We start from the raw sequence: 15986 nt of genomic DNA, 5'->3' as shown, positions 1-15986 counted from the left end.
CCTAAATCTCGGGACAACCCCATTCAGCTGGGATAATCACATCCAGCTGCACCCCTAAATTCCAGAATAACCCCATCCAGCTGTACCCCTAAATCCCGGGATAACCCCATCCAGCTACTCCCCTAAATCCCGGGACAAACCCACCCAACTGCACCCCTAAATCCCGGGACAAACGTACCCAACTGCACCCCTAAATCCCAGGATAGCCCCATCCAGATGGACCCTAAATCCCGGGAAAACCCCATCCAGCTGGGATAACCCCCTTCAGCTGCACCCCTAAATCCCAGGATAATCCTATCCAGCTGCTCCCCTAAATCCTAGGATAACCTCATCCAGCTGGGATAAACCCCTCCCAGCTGCACTCCTAAATCCCAGGATAACCCCACCCAGCTGCTCCCCTAAATCCCGGGATAATCCCATCCAGCTGCTCCCCTAAATCCCAGGACAAACCCACCCAACTGCACCCCTAAATCCCAGGATAAAGCCACCCAGCTGTTCCCCTAAATCCCGGGATAACACCATCCAGCTGCACCCATAAATCCCAGGATAACCCCATCCAGCTGGGAAAACCCCATCCAGCTGCTCCCCAACATCCTGGGATAAACCCATCCAGCTGCACCCCTAAATCCTGCACGAGCAGGATTCTGGATATTCCCGAGGATTTTGAGCATCCCACAATTTCTCTGTGTGCCTGTGCTGATTTCTTGTGTTCCTGGTGGTATTTTGGGACGGATTTTTTAAAGTTTTGGGGCGTTTTATTTTAATTTCTGCCATCACTGGGCAGTGCTGAGAATAATTTTCCCTCTTTTCCCATCTTGCTATCCATGGCTAAAATCCCCCTGGAGCCTCCTCTCCCCCGGGCCGACCATTCCCATCTCGTCCCAGGAGGGATTTTTGGGGATTCTCTCCCACATTTCCAGGTTTTCCTTGCCCAGGGAAGCCTGGAACGGGAGTTTGGTGCAGCCAGAATTCCCAAATCCTTCTGGGAAGAGCTGGGAGGTTGTTCCTGCCGGGTGCGGGGCTTGGAATTGCCCAACTTCCCGAGGTTCCAGCTCCGGTGCCCGCTCTAGGTGGCAGCAAATCCATGGCTGGGCGGGTCCCTCCTGCCCGTTTTGGGGCAGAATCCCGGGATACGGAAATCCTGAGAGGATCAGAATCCAACTCCTGCATGGACACCCTGAAATCCCACCCCGAGCTCTGGGAATGTCACCATTCCCTGGGGAGCCGGGGCAGCGTCCCCGGGGTGAAATCCTCTCCCTAAAATCTAACCTGGGACCCAGGGAAGCGGCCGGGTGGGGTTATCCCGGGATTTAGGGGTGCAGCTGGGTGGGGTTATCCCGGGATTTAGGGGTGCAGGTGGATGGGGTTATCCTGGGATTTAGGGGTGCAGGTGGATGGGGTTATCCCGGGATTTAGGGGTGCAGGTGGATGGGGTTATCCCGGGATTTAGGGGTGCAGCTGGATGGGGTTATCCCGGGATTTATGGGTGCAGGTGGATGGGGTTATCCCGGGATTTAGGGGTGCAGCTGGATGGGGTTATCTTGGGATTTAGGGGTGCAGGTGGATGGGGTTATCCTGGGATTTAGGGGTGCAGGTGGATGGGGTTATCCCGGGATTTAGGGGAGCAGCTGGATGGGATTATCCTGTGATTTATGGGTGCAGGTGGATGGGGTTATCCTGCAATTTAGGGGTGCAGGTGGATAGGGTTATCCTGGGATTTAGGGGTGCAGCTGGATGGGGTTATCCTGCAATTTAGGGGTGCAGGTGGATGGGGTTATCCTGCAATTTAGGGGTGCAGGTGGATGGGGTTATCCTGGGATTTAGGGGTGCAGGTGGATGGGGTTATCCTGCAATTTAGGGGTGCAGGTGGATGGGGTTATCCTGTGATTTAGGGGTGCAGGTGGATGGGGTTATCCTGTGATTTAGGGGTGCAGGTGGATGGGGTTATCCTGGGATTTAGGGGTGCAGGTGGATGGGGTTTATGCCGGGCCTGATTTAGGGGTGCAGGTGGATAGGGTTATCCTGGCTGGATGGGGTTATCCTGTGATTTAGGGGTGCAGGTGGATGGGGTTATCCCGGGATTTAGGGGTGCAGGTGGATGGGGTTATCCTGGGATTTAGGGGTGCAGCTGGATGGGGTTATCCTGGGATTTAGGGGTGCAGGTGGATGGGGTTATCCCGGGATTTAGGGGCCCGGGTGGATGGGGTTTATCCCCGGCCTGATTTAGGGGTGCAGGTGGATGTGGTTATCCCAGCTGGATGGGGTTATCCCGGGATTTAGGGGTGCAGGTGGATGGGGTTATCCCGGGATTTAGGGGCGCGGGTGGATGGGGTTCATCCCGGGCCTGATTTAGGGGTGCATGTGGATGGGGTTATCCCAGCTGGATGGGGTTATCCTGGGATTTATGGGTGCAGCTGCATGGGGTTATCCCAGCTGGAGGGGTTATCCTGGGATTTAGGGGTGCAGGTGGATGGGGTTTATGCCGGGCCTGATTTAGGGGTGCAGGTGGATAGGTTATCCTAGCTGGATGGGGTTATCCTGTGATTTAGGGGTGCAGGTGGATGGGGTTATCCTGGGATTTAGGGGTGCAGGTGGATGGGGTTTATCCCCGGCCTGATTTAGGGGTGCAGGTGGATGGTGTTTATCCCGGGCCTGATTTAGGGGTGCAGGCGGATGGGGTTATCCTGGCTGGATGGGGTTATCCCGGGATTTATGGGTGCAGCTGCATGGGGTTATCCCAGTTGGAGGGGTTATCCTGGCTGGATGGGGTTATCCTGGGATTTAAGGAAATGATTGGATGGGGTTTTCCTGGCGTTCAGGGCAGTGTAGGGACGCGGGCTCTGTCCCCATGTGTGTCACCTGCTCAGGTGTGGGGACAGCCTGAGCCAGCCCTGCACGGGTCAGAGGCAACCTGAGCTGGGCCTGCCCTGGGTCCTGGCCAAATTCTGTCCCAAACCCTGCCTGGATCTTTCCTGGACCCTGACCAAACCCTGCCCAGGTCCTGCCTGGATCCATGCTGGACCCTGCCTGGATCTTTCCTGAATCCTGACCAATCCTTGCCCAGCCCCTGCCCTGGTCCTGCCTGGATCTTTCCTGAATCCTGACCAATCCTGTCCCAGCCCCTGCCCTGGTCCTGCCTGGATCTTTCCTGGATCCTGCTCAGACCCTGTCCAGGCACTTCCCAGAACCTGCGCAGATCCTGCCTGGACTATTCCCAAATCCTGCTCAGACCTTTCCTGGGCCCTGCCTGGATTTTTCCCAAATCCCGCCTGGATCCTTTCCAGGCCTTCCCTAGCCAGGTGCCTGGGGAACACCTGGAATTCTCCAGAGCAGGAGCTGGGAACTCGGGATGCAGGAAGGGGGATTTTCCTGGGAGCTGCCAGCCCTGTCAGTGTGCCAGGAAAGATCCAGGAGGGATCAGAGGGATGACCAGCGGGATCCCGGTGGGATCAGAGTGATGGCCAACAGGATCCAGGGGTATCAGAGGGATCCCATTCCCAATCCCATTCCTGATCCCAATACTGACCCCACTTCCAATCCTATTCCCCATCCCAGTGCTCATTTCCTGATCCCGCTCCCGTGCAGGGTCCAGCCCCATTCTCGCCGTCCCAGTAGGATTTGTTCCCAGTAGGATTTGTTCCCAGTAGGATTTGTTCCCAGTGCCCTGGGGCTGCTGGAATTGTCCCGGCCCCTCGGAGAACTCCTGGAATCTGGGGGACAGGGCAGCCTGCGGGGAGCGGCGCCTCCTCGGCTCCCCTGGAGGAAATCCGGGATGTTTCCCCTCCTCGAGGTAAAAAACCCCAAAAAATCCCAATGAAACCTCCAGATCCGAACCAGGCCAAAGGACAGACCCAGGTGCTGTTCCTGAGCTGAGGGTGACAACGGTGACACAGGGGAGGGAGGGACACAAATCCCCAGGAATGCTGGAGCTGTCCTGGCGTGGATCTGTCCCCTCTGTCCCTGAGCTCCGGGACAGCTCCGGTGACAAAAATGGGGACAATTGTTGGGCAGGGCTGTGGCAGGAGGGAGGGTGGCACTTGGGGACACTGCCCTGTGTGGCTTTGTCACATGCCTGAGCTCCTGCATGTGTGGGGGGACAGGGGAAGAGGATGGGGACACGGTGCAGGGGATGGGGACACGTGTGGGGACAAGGAAGAGGCATGGGGACAGGATATGGGGAGAGGGACATACATGGGGGGTGACAAGGACACATGGGGGGAGCAGGAAAAGGAGGTGAGGGGACACATGAGAGGGCAGGGGACAGCTGGAGGGGCACACCAGGGCAGGGAGGGCTTGGGGACATCATGGGAGAGGGCAGGAAAAGGGAATGGGGACAGGAAAAGGGGGATGGTGACATCCAGGGGGGACAGGAAAAGGGGGATGGGGACACGCAGGGGACAGGGGAGGGGACAGTGAGGGTGAGTCCCTCCTTCCGTGCCAAAGGTGACCGCGCTGCGAGCTGGCCCCGTGCCCGGCAGGAGCTGTGACCTTGTCCCCATGTCCCCGCCCAGCTCCGGCAGTGCCCCATTGTGTCCCCACCCACGCCTGGCCGGGGCAGTGCCAGCCCAGCGCCACAGCCCCCGTGTCCCTCTGTCCCCGTGTCCCTCTGTCCCCGTGCCGCGCTGCCGGCTCTGTCCCCGCCCGGGTCCCGCAGGAAGGGACAATCCCGGTCCCGCCAAGGTGTTTCCTGTGCTCCCGATAGGGCCGGGCAGCGCCTCCGGAGCTGGCACTGACCCCAAAGCCGGGCACTGACCCCAAAGCCGGGCACTGACCCCACAGCTGGCACTGACCCCAAAGCCGGGCACTGACCCCAGAGACCCCAAAACCAAGCACTGACCCCAAACTAGCACTGACCCCAAACTGGCACTGACCCCGGAGACCCCAAAGCCTGGCACTGACCCCAAAACCAGGCACTGACCCCAGAGACTCCAGACCTGGGCACTCACCCCAGGGCTGGCACGGACCCCAGAGACGCCAGAGCTGCCACTGACCCTAAAACCAGGCACTGACCCCACAGCTGGCACTGACCCCAGAACTGGACACGCCACATCGCCCCTGTCACGCGCAGTTGCCTGTGCCCCCCTGTACCCCCTGTGCCCTGTCCCCACTGGCGGCGCCCCTGGGTGCCGGTGAGAGCCCCGGGCTATCCCCAGGGTGCCCTGGGCTGTCCCCGCTGTGCCCTGTGAGCCCCGCGCTGTGCCCCGCGCTGTCCCCGCTGTGCCCTGTGCTGTCCCCGCTGTCCCCCGCGCTGTCCCCCCTGTGCCCTGTGCTGTCCCCTCTGTCCCCGCTGTCCCCTGTGAGCCCCGGGCTGTCCTCGCTGTCCCCCGCGCTGTCCCCGCTGTGCCCCGCGCTGTCCCCGCTGTCCCCCGCGCTGTCCCCCGGCGGGCAGGACGCGGCCGGGGGCGGTGGCCGGCGGGGCCGGGTGTCCCTTCCTGGCAGGAAAGGGGCCGAGCGGAGCCGCCGGGGCCGGGAGTTTCCTGCGGGATCCGGCCCCGCGGGCGCCACAGCGGAGCGGAGCGGCCGAGAGCGGCACCGGGCCAGGTAACGGTACCGGCACCGGGGGGTCCGGGGGGTCCGGCCGCCCCCCGAGCGCGGGGCTGGGGCTGTGGGGCCGGGACCAGCGGGGAAGGGGCGCTCGGTGCCCTCGGAGGGGCCGGGGCGGTGCCCGTGCCTCGCCCCGGGGTCACCGGGCGGGTCGGCCCCGCGGTTCGGGGGTTCGGAGGGTTCGGGGGGCACCCAGGAGGGAGCGGCGCTGCTCTCGCTGCCCGGCGCGGGGGTCGCCGCTGCCCCCCGCCCCCGCGGCTCATGCCGGTGCGGGGAGCCAGCCCCGCGGGTTCGGGAGCGCCGGGGGACACCGAGAAGCCGGGGGTCCGCGAGGGGGGGCGCGCAAGAACCGCGGGACCGGCGGGAGCTCGGGCGGTACCGGGACCCCCCGCCCGCGGAGCCGCCGAAGTTTCTCCGTGCGCCCGCCCCTTCCGCGCGCACCGGGCTGGCCGTTGCCATGGCGACTCCTAAAACCGAGCCCCGCTGCCGGCGGCGGGGGCCGAGCCCGCGGGGGATCCGCCGTGCGCGCCGCTCCCCGCCCGGCCCCGCCGCCGCCCCCGCCCCGCAACGCTCCCGCAACGCTCCCGCCCCGCTCCGCTCCGCCGCCGGCGGCCGCCGCGGCGATGGTGGCTCGGGCCGCGCCGCCCGCAGCCCCGCAGGTACCGGGAGGCGCCGGGGGAGGAGCGGGGGATGCGCGGCGCGGGGGCGGCGGCGCGGGGGATGCTGCGGGGGCGGCGGGGATGGGCGGGGGGAGGCCGAGGCTCCGCTCTCCGCCGAACGGGGGCTGCGATGTGCCCGGGGCGCGTGGGCAGCCGAGAGCGGCGCCTTTGGGGGGAGAAAAGCGGGGAGCGGGGCTGGCAGCCATGGGCTCGTGCCGGGATTTCGGGGGCGGATTTTGCCGGGAACGCGGGCAGGGGAGCGGCGGCGGAGTTCGGGGGGTTCTGGCCGGGGCCTGGTGTTGGGTTTGCGGCTCTCCCGGTTGTGGTTTGGGCAGGGTTGAGTGGGGCTCCCCTCAAAAATCCGATTTTGTGGGTGCGGGAGCTGAAGTTGCGCAGGGAGTTCTGCCCGGCCGGGCTGGCCCGGGTCAGGAACTGACTCCTGACTCCTCTCCCGGCGCTCGGGATTGATTTTTGGGCAGCCCCGAGCAGGGAATTCGTGGGATTTATGGCGTTTGTGGGGTTGGGATCCTTCCTGGGCCTCTGCCGGTGAAATTGCCCCCCGATCTTGGGAAAAGTGAATTTACCCCTCTGTGTTCCTCCCAGCCCGGGTTTGGGGAAGGAGATCCCAGAGCTGAGCAGGTGCAGGTCCCCTCTGGGTTTCCCCTGGATAAACTTCCCTGGAAACTTCTGTCCTCCCGTCCTGTGGGTGACGGAGGCGGCAGATTCCCAAAATTCCTCCTCAGAGCAGCTCTTACATAACCCGGGGGGCTCTTTGTGCTTCCTGCACCTGCACTGGAGACCTGGGCGAGGCCAAAGGGGCACAAAAGGCACCGAGCAGGGGCCTTTTATTCCCGGAAGATTATCCTGGAACGCTTTGGGTGGAAGGCAGTTTAAAGCTCGTCCCCATCCATGGGCACTTTTCGCCCTCCCGGGTTGCTCCAGCCTGGCCTCGGGCACTCCCAGGGATGGGGCACCGCTGATATTTTGGGGTTTTTTGGTGTCGCTGAGCAGCCTGAAAACCCTAAACATCCCAACCCGTGGATAATTCCCGAATATTCTCAATATTGTGGGAATTCTGGCGTGACCCCCCCCCGGCCCGAGCCGCCCGTGTTTGGTGTGCGCAGCTCGATTGTGCTCTGAGGGGGGGGGGACACAAAACCTCCCAAAAGCACCCGAACCCCCCCAGGCCGGCCGCGGAGCACTCCCCGAGCCGAGCAGCCCGCCCTACACTACGGAACGTTCTGCCGACAATTCCAGCCCCTAAAAATTCCCAGCGCTGCCTCCCCCGCGCCGCACCACGTGCGGGCGGCCGGGCACGTGTGGAGCGCGAGTGCGGGGAGGGGACACGGCCGGGGGGGCAGCCCGGGCTCCCATCCCCATCTCCTGTGCTCCAGGGATGCAGCTCGGGCTCCCATTCCTGGCTCCTGTGCTCCAGGGATGCAGCCCGGGCTCCCATCCCCATCTCCTGTGCTCCAGGGATGCAGCCCGGGCTCCCATCCCCATCTCCTGTGCTCCAGGGATGCAGCCCGGGCTCCCATCCCCATCTCCTGTGCTCCAGGGATGCGGCCCGGGCTCCCATCCCCATCTCCTGTGCTCCAGGGATGCAGCCCGGGCTCCTTCTCCCATCTCCTGTGCTCCAGGGATGCAGCCCGGGCTCCCATCCCCATCTCCTGTGCTCCAGGGATGCAGCCCGGGCTCCTTTTCCCATCTCCTGTGCTCCAGGGATGCAGCCCGGGCTCCTTTTCCCATCTCCTGTGCTCCAGGGATGCAGCCCGGGCTCCTTCTCCCATCTCCTGTGCTCCAGGGATGCAGCCCGGGCTCCTTCTCCCATCTCCTGTGCTCCAGGGATGCAGCCCGGGCTCCCATCCCCATCTCCTGTGCTCCAGGGATGCAGCCCGGGCTCCTTTTCCCATCTCCTGTGCTCCAGGGATGCAGCCCGGGCTCCCATCCCCATCTCCTGTGCTCCAGGGATGCAGCCCGGGCTCCCATCCCCATCTCCTGTGCTCCAGGGATGCAGCCCGGGCTCCCATCCCCATCTCCTGTGCTCCAGGGATGCAGCCCGGGCTCCCATTCCTGGCTCCTGCCTTCCAGGGATGCAGCCCGGGCTCCCATCCCCATCTCCTGTATGCCAGGGATGCAGCCCGGGCTCCCATCCCCATCTCCTGTGCTCCAGGGATGCAGCCCGGGCTCCCATTCCTGGCTCCTGCCTTCCAGGGATGCTGCCCGGGCTCCTTTTCCTGTCTCCTCTATTCCAGGGATGCAGCCTGGACTCTTCTTCCCATCTCGTGCATTCCAGGGATGCAGCCCGGGCTCCCATTCCCATCTTTCATTATTCCAGGGGAGAATTTTCAACTCCCTCTCTCCTCTCCTGCATTCCAGGGATGCAACCCAGGCTCCTCTTCCCATCCCTCAGTGTTCCAGGGATGCATCCTGGGCACTTTCCATGTTCCAGGGATGCATCCTGGGTTCCCCTTTTCCCTCTCCCAGTGTTCCAGGAGCCATCCTGGGCTCCCCTTTCTGCCTCTCAGTGTTTCAGGCTCCTCTTCCCCCACTCTCCTGTATCCCAAGGGAACAGCCTGAACTCTCCTTCCCCTCTCCTATTCCAGGGAAGAAGCCTGGGCTTCCCCTTCTCCTCCCTCAGTGTTCCAGGGAGGCATCCTGGGCTCTCCCAATGTTCCAGGGAGCAGCCCGGGCTCCTTTTCCCTCTCACAGTGTTCCAGGAGCCATCCTGTGCTTCCCTTTCCCATCTCTTGGTGTTCCAGGCTCCTCTTCCCCTCTTTCCTGTATTCCAAGAGAAAAGCCTGAACTCCCCTTCTCCTCTTCTGCATTCCAGGGAGCAGCCCGGGCTCCTTTTCCCTCTCTCAGCGTTCCAGGAGCCATCCTGGGTTCCCCTTTCCCCCTCTCAGCGTTCCAGGGAGCAGCTTGGTCTCCCCCTCTCCTCTCACAGTTTCCAGGGAAGCAGCCCAGGCTCCTTTTCCCTCCCTCAATGTTCCAGGGAAGCAGCCTGGGCTTCCCTTTTCCCACCTCCCAGTGTTCCAGGGAGGCATCCTGGGCTCTCCCAGTGTTCCAGGGAGCAGCTTGGACTCCCCCTCTCCTCTCCATGTTCCAGGCAAGCAGCCCAGGCTCCTTTGTCATCTCCTGGTGTTCCAGGAGCCGTCCTGTGCTTCCCTTTCCTCTCTCCGTGTTCCAGGCTCCTCTCCCCCCCTCTCCTGCATCCCAAGGGAACAGCCTGAACTCCCCTTTCCCCCTCATATTCCAGGGAAGCAGCCTGGGCTTCCCCTTCTCCTCCCTCAGTGTTCCAGGGAGCATCCTGGTCTCTCCCAATGTTCCAGGGAAGCAGTCTGGGCTTCCTGTCCCCTCTCTTGGTGTTCCAGAGGAAAACCTGGGCTCCTTTCCCCATCTTTTGGTGTTCCAGAGGAAAACCTGGGCTCCTTTCCCCATCTTTTGGTGTTCCAAGGGAAAACCTGGGCTCCTTTCCCCATCTTTTGGTGTTTCAAGGGAAAACCTGGGCTCCTGTCCCCATCTTTTGGTGTTCCAGAGGAAAACCTGGGCTCCTGTCCCCATCTTTTGGTGTTCCAGGCTCCCCTTCCCTTCTCTCCTACATTCCAGGAAAGCAGCCTGGGCTCCTCTTCCCTTCTCCTGCATTCCAGAGGGGAATTCTGCTCTCCCCTTCCCCTTTCCATTATTCCAGCAGGGAATTCTGTTCTCCCCTTCCCCTCTCCTGCATTCCAGAGGGGAATTCTGTTCTCCCCCTCCCCTCTCTGGCCGTGATGGATTTGGGGTGCAGCTCAGGGATTCGTGTGCAGTGGGGCTGCTCCTGCATTTTCCATGGAAAAGCCGTGGCTGGAGGGTCCTTGGAGCGCTCCAGGCCCTCTGTGCATGGGAAGAAAATGGGGAAATGGGATGGGCAGAGCCAGGGAACAGGGACAGGGTCCTGTTCTCTTCCTGCTCCGTGCCCTCTGGGATGTGCTGTGCCAGCTCTTCCTGGCTGGAGCTGTGGCGTTCAGTGGGAACCGTGGGGTGGAATTCTCTGAATTCCTAAATCCCCGATTTCCCTGAATTCCCTGAATCCCCAAATTCCCTGACTCCCCTGCATCTCTGAATTCCCCAAATTCCCCGACTCCCCTAAATCCCGAATTCCTTGACTCCCCTGAATCCCCAAATCCCCTGGCTCCACTCAGTGCCCCAAATGCCCTGAATTCCTGAATTCCCTCGGGGCTGGAGCACAGGGACAGGGTCCCATCCTCTTCCTGCTCCGTGCCCAATGGGATGTGCTGCTCCAGGACCACGAGGAGCTGTGGGATGGAGTGGGGACCCGTGGGGTGGAATCCCCTGAATCCCCCAAATCCCATGACTCCCCCAAATCTCTGAATTCCCTGAATTCCCTGAACCCCTGAATCCCCTGACTCCCCATAATCCCTGAATCCTCTGAATTGCCTAACTGCCCCGAATTCCCTGAATCCCTGACTCCCCATAATCCCTGAATTCCTTGCATCCCCCCAAATTCCCTGCATCCCTGAATCCTCTGAATTCCCTGATTCCCCCGAATTCCCCAAATCCCTGACTCCCCGTAATACCTGGATTCCTTGCATCCCCTGAATCCTCTGAATCCCTCAATCCCTGACTCCCCATAACCCCTGAATCCCCCAAACTCCCTGAATCCTCCAGTTCCCTGACTCCCCTGAACTTCTGAATTTCCCAGTTCCATGATTCCCCTGAAATCCCCGAATTCCCCGAATCCCCTGACTTCCCCGCATCCTCTGAATCCCTCAATCCCCGACTCCCCTGAATTCTCTGAACCCCCAAATTTCCTGAATCCCCTGACTTCCGTGAATCCCCGTAATCCCTGGCTTACCTGAATCCCTCAATCTTCCGAATCCCTCAATCCCCAAATCCCCTGACTCCCCTGAATCCCTGAATCCCCCAAATTCCCTGATTTCCCCTGAATCCCCCGAATCCCCTGACTGCCCTGAACCCCCGAATCCCTGAATCCCCCAAATTCCCTGATTTCCCCTGAAACCCCTGAATCCCCTGACTTCTCTGAATCCTTCAATTCCTGACTCCCCTGAACCCCCCAATTCTCTGACCCCCTTGAATCCCCCGAATCCCCCGAATCCCCCGAATCCCCGAATCCCCCGAATCCCCGAATCCTCTGAATCCCCGAATTCCCGAATCCCCGAATTCCCGGCTCCCCGAGCTCCCTCCCCCCGGCACGGCGGAGCAGGAGCGGGAGGCCGCAGCTAAAAGGAGCACAAAGAGTAAATTGCCACCATCCCACTCCCGGAGGCAGCGCAGCTCTGTCACCGCTGTCACCGCTGTCACTGTGACAACGGGCACGGCTCGGGGGCAGGCGGAGCCCGCGTGGGCCGGGCCCGCGGTGACACCGCCGTGACAGCGCCGCAGCGGGGACAGTGCGGGGACAGAGCCGTGACAGAGTCACAGCGGGGACAGTGCCACAGTGGACAGTGCCACAGCGGGGACAGTGCCACAGTGGACAGTGCCACAGCGGGGACAGTGCCGTGACACTGCCACAGCAGGGTCAGTGCCGTGACAGTGCCACAGCGGGGACAGTGCCACAGCGGGGACAGTGCCACCGCTTGGGCAGGGACAGCCCTGGGGACAGCGGGGGGCAGCAGTGACAGTGGTGGCAGCAAGTGGCAGTGGGTGCCAGGCCAGGTGGCAGCTATGGCAGAATGTGACAGAGGGTGGCATCTGGTGGCACTGTGTGGCATCCGGTGGCATCCAGTGACAGTGGATGCCAGACCTGGTGGCAGTGGTTGCATAGGGTGACAGCAAGTGACAGAGGGTGGCACTGGCCAGACCTGGTGGCAGCGGGTGGCAACAGGTGACAGAGGGTTTCAGAGGGTGGCAGTGGGTGGCAGAGGATGACACTGGCCAGGCCTGACAGGAATGGGTGACAGAGGGTGGCAGAGGATGACCATGTCAGGCTTGGTGGCAGAGAGTGGCGGTGGCTGGCAGAGGGTGGCAGAGGGTGGCACTGGCCAGGCTGGGTGGCAGAGGGTGACAGTGGCTGACAGAGGGTGGCACTGGCCAGGCCTGGTGGCAGTGGGTGGCAGCGTGTGGCTGTGCCAGGCCTGGTGGCAGCAGGTGTCCCTGGCCCGGCCGCCCGCCTGGCGCTGGGGACAGCAGGGACGCGCTCCGGGGTAACCTGAGCATTCCTCGCTCATGAAATATTGAGGGCCCGGCGGCTCGGTGGCACCGGGGTGGCCCTGGCGCGTGACTGGGGACAAACGGGGGTGGCAGGGGCAGGGCTGGGGCCCGGGGGGCACCCCACAGACACCCCCTGCACCCCAAAGATGTCCCTTGAAGCCCACAGTGGAGCTGGGGGTCACAGCCCCACACAGCCCTGGCAGGGAGGGAATTGGTGCTGTGGGGGGCACTTTCTGGGAATCCCAGAATCCCAGTCCAGAATCCCAGAATCCCCAGAATCCCAGAATCCCAGTCCAGAATCCCAGAATCCCCAGAATCCAGGATTCCAGAACCCCAGAATCCCCAAATCCCAGAATCTGGGATTTCAGAATCCCAGAACTCAGAATCCCAGAAATCCAAATGCCAGAGTCCCAGAACCTCAAAACCTCATAATCCCAGAACCCAGAATCCCCAAATCCCAAACTCCAGGATTCCAGAATCCCAGAATCTCAGAATCCAAAATCCAGTATTCCTGCAATCCCGGAATCCTAGAACCCCAGAATCCCAGATCCCCAGAAACCCACAATCCCATAATCCAGAGCCCTAGATTTGAGAATCCCAAAATCCCTGAACCCCACAATCCCAGAATCTCAGAATCCGAGATCCCATATTCCCACAGTCCAGAATCCCACAATCCCAAAATCCAGAACCCCAGAATTCCAGAATCCCAGAATTGTTTATGTTTGAAAATCCCTCCAAGGTCGCCGAGCCCAACCCGTGCCTGGTCCTCACCTTGTCCCCAACCCGGATCCCCGAGTGCCACATCCAGGAATTCCCGGGACACCTCCGGGGATGGGGACCCCAACACTTCCCTGGGAATCCCATCCCAGATTCCAGTGGGATTTTCACTCTGGGAGCACCAAGAGACCCCAAGATGGGTTTGGGTTCGGTGCCGGGCACCAAAAACCCCAAAAGCGGGATTTGGCGTCTGGGCTGGCTCCCGCCCCATCCCTTGGGAAGGGCTGGCATTCCTGCCTTTTTCTCGGGAATGATTTCAGCTTCCAGGCCTGTATCTCTCTGCTTTTTCTGGAACCCCTCCGGGGAGCGGCAAGAATGGCCGGAAGCGCCGCGGGGCGGCCGTTCCTGTCCCTTGGCTGCCGCAGGAAACGCCCGCGGCCCTTCCCGGCCCCGGGATGCTCCCGGCTGGAACGGGGGCTGCGGCTCTGGAACCCGGCATGGGCCCTTCCCGCGGCCATTCCCGAGCCTTTGGAGCGTCCCCGGGGGATCCCGTCGGGATGGGGGATCCCAGAGCTCTCCCTGGTGTCACCGCCAGCCCCAGGGGACACTTGGGGACAGTGGGGATGGCAGCGGGAGGTGATAAATTTTCCGGATCTGTGGATGAGTTTGGTTTTCCCAGAAAAAAAAAACTGGGCCTGGTTTGGGGTTTTTTTCCCCCTCGGGAATTTCCTGGGAAAATGTGAGGTTTGGGATGGGAGCAAGAATTCCAGGATCCAGAATCCTCGGGAATGGGAGGGTTGGGATGAGAACAAGGATTTCAGGATCCTCGGGAATGTGTGGATTGGGATGTGAAGAAGAATCCCAGAACCCTCAGGAATGTCAGGGTTGGGATCGGAGCAAGAATTCTAAAACCCAGAATCCTTTGGGATTTGAGGGTTGGGATGGGAGCAAGAATCCCAGGGTCCAGGATTCCTGAAAATTTGAGGGCTGGGATGAGAACAAGGATTTCAGGATCCTTGGGAGTGTGAGGGCCGGGATGGGAACAGGAATCCCAAAACCCAGAATCCTTGGGAATGGGAGGATTGGGATTGGAACAACAATTGGAACACATTCCTTGGGAATGTGAGGGTTGGAATGGGACCAAGAATTCCAGGATCCAGAATCCTCGGGAATGTGGATGGGAGCAAGAATTCTAAAACCCAGGATCCTTTGGGATTTGAGGGTTGGGATGGGAGCAAGAATCCCAGAGTCCTCTGGAATGCAAGGGTTGGGATGGGAACAAGGATTTCAGGATCCTTGGAAAATGTCAGGGTTGGGATGGGAACAAGAATTCCAAAACCCAGAATCCTTTGGGATTTGAGGGTTGGGATGGGAACCCCGAGAATCCCAGGATCCAGGATCCTTGGGAATGTCAGGGTTGGGATCCTTCAGGCTGCAAACCTCCTGGATCTCTGGCACAATTCATTCCCTGGGCCAAATTGAATTTCTGCAATCTTTTCCTCCCCATTCCCAGGAGAATCTCCTCCTGCCAGCATCCCATTTCTCTTCCCAGCACCTCTGGAATCCCTGGATGCACATTCCCAGGGCTGGAATCCCAGCCGGGCCTCACCTGAGCCCTGAAGTTGGGCTGGGGAGCAGGAAAATCCCTCCCGGCGCTGCCGTGACCCCCGGAGCCCCCCCGGCAGCGCCTCCCCCTCCGGAACCTCTGGATCCGGCTGGGAATTCTCTCCTTGGCGCTTCCTGCCAGGCAGGGAAGCGTTTCCTCCTCCTCTCCAGCGCCGGATCCCACGGGATTTTCCGCTCCTGCTCAGGATGTCACGGCTCTTATCTCACTCCTCTCTCCTCTCCCAGGTCCCGAGGCGCCAATTCCGCCTTTTCCTCCCCCTTCCTGCGCGTTCTCCTCGCCCTTTGGCCGCTCTTCCCGCCTGTTTCGGGTTTTCCCGGGATTTGTGTTTTATGGGAAGCTCAGGCTGGGAAGGCCTGGGCTGCTCCCAGCCCTTGCCTGGCTCTGGAGCAGCCAAAATCCGGGATTTTGAGACGTTGCCTGTGGGGGTGTTTTCCCTCATCCCAAAACCAGGATTTGTGCAGGGGGCTTGGATGTCCCTGCAGGCAGAGCATTCCCTGGATATTCCCAAGAATCTTTCCGTGGGTCCTGCACAGACCCCGGTGTCGCTTCCCTGTCCCCAGGAGTGTCCCCTGAGCTGGCCCAGCCGGTGACGGCGGCAGCCGCGGCCTCTCCGGCCCCTTGGGAATTCCGCCAGCATCGTTTTCCACTCCAGCCGTGACTTCTGCAGGTGCAGGAAAGAGGAGACCTTGGGAAACATTCCCAGGATTCCGGCCAGGCACCTGCGTGGCGCTCCAGGGGTTTTGGGGCACAAAGGGCACCCTGAGCACGGCCCTTTTCCCCCTTTTTCCTCCTTTTCCCCCCTTTTCCCCCCCTTCCCGGCTGGCAGCAGCTGCGGCGCTCGGAGAATTCCCAAGCCATGCATTTTTAATTCCCCGAGAACCAGCAGCCATTGCAGCGCCCGCCCCGAGCGCGGCTTTGGCGGCGGCAGCGGCCCCAGAGGCTCCCTGGATGTTCCCATTCCCTGGATGTTCCCATTCCCGAATCTCCGCCGGGCTGGAGGTGGGCGCTGGCCCCGAGCAGGAAGGAAAAGGGGCGACCCCAGTGGGGACATTCAGGGCTGGGGGCACCGAGGGGAGGGTGGGAGTGAGCCGGGAGAGGATCCCGCTGATGCGGGGTGGGAAAAGTGCAGGATCCCACTGATGCAGAGTGGGAGAGGTGGAGGAATCCACTGATCTGGAGTGGGAAAGGTACTGGATAATCCCACTGATCTGGGGTGGAAAAAGTGCTGGAAGATCCCACTGATTCAGGCTGGGAAAAGTGGAGGATCC

At 61.4% G+C, this 15986-nt stretch overlaps 1 protein-coding gene across 1 annotated transcript in view; it reads left to right on the top strand.

The window, feature by feature from the left end:
- Nucleotides 1-6001: 6001 nt before the first annotated feature.
- SHANK3 (SH3 and multiple ankyrin repeat domains 3) overlaps nt 6002-15986 on the top strand; it is a 147417-nt gene continuing 137432 nt past the window's right edge. The window contains 2 exon segments of the mRNA XM_058022231.1: nt 6002-6203; nt 7390-7533. Coding sequence (XP_057878214.1) covers nt 6002-6203; nt 7390-7533 — 346 coding nt within the window.

Source organism: Melospiza georgiana, chromosome 4, assembly GCF_028018845.1.
Source record: "Melospiza georgiana isolate bMelGeo1 chromosome 4, bMelGeo1.pri, whole genome shotgun sequence".
Lineage (NCBI taxonomy): Eukaryota > Metazoa > Chordata > Aves > Passeriformes > Passerellidae > Melospiza > Melospiza georgiana.
The sequence above is the reverse complement of the archived record's forward strand: the minus strand, read 5'-3'. Positions and strand labels throughout refer to the sequence as shown.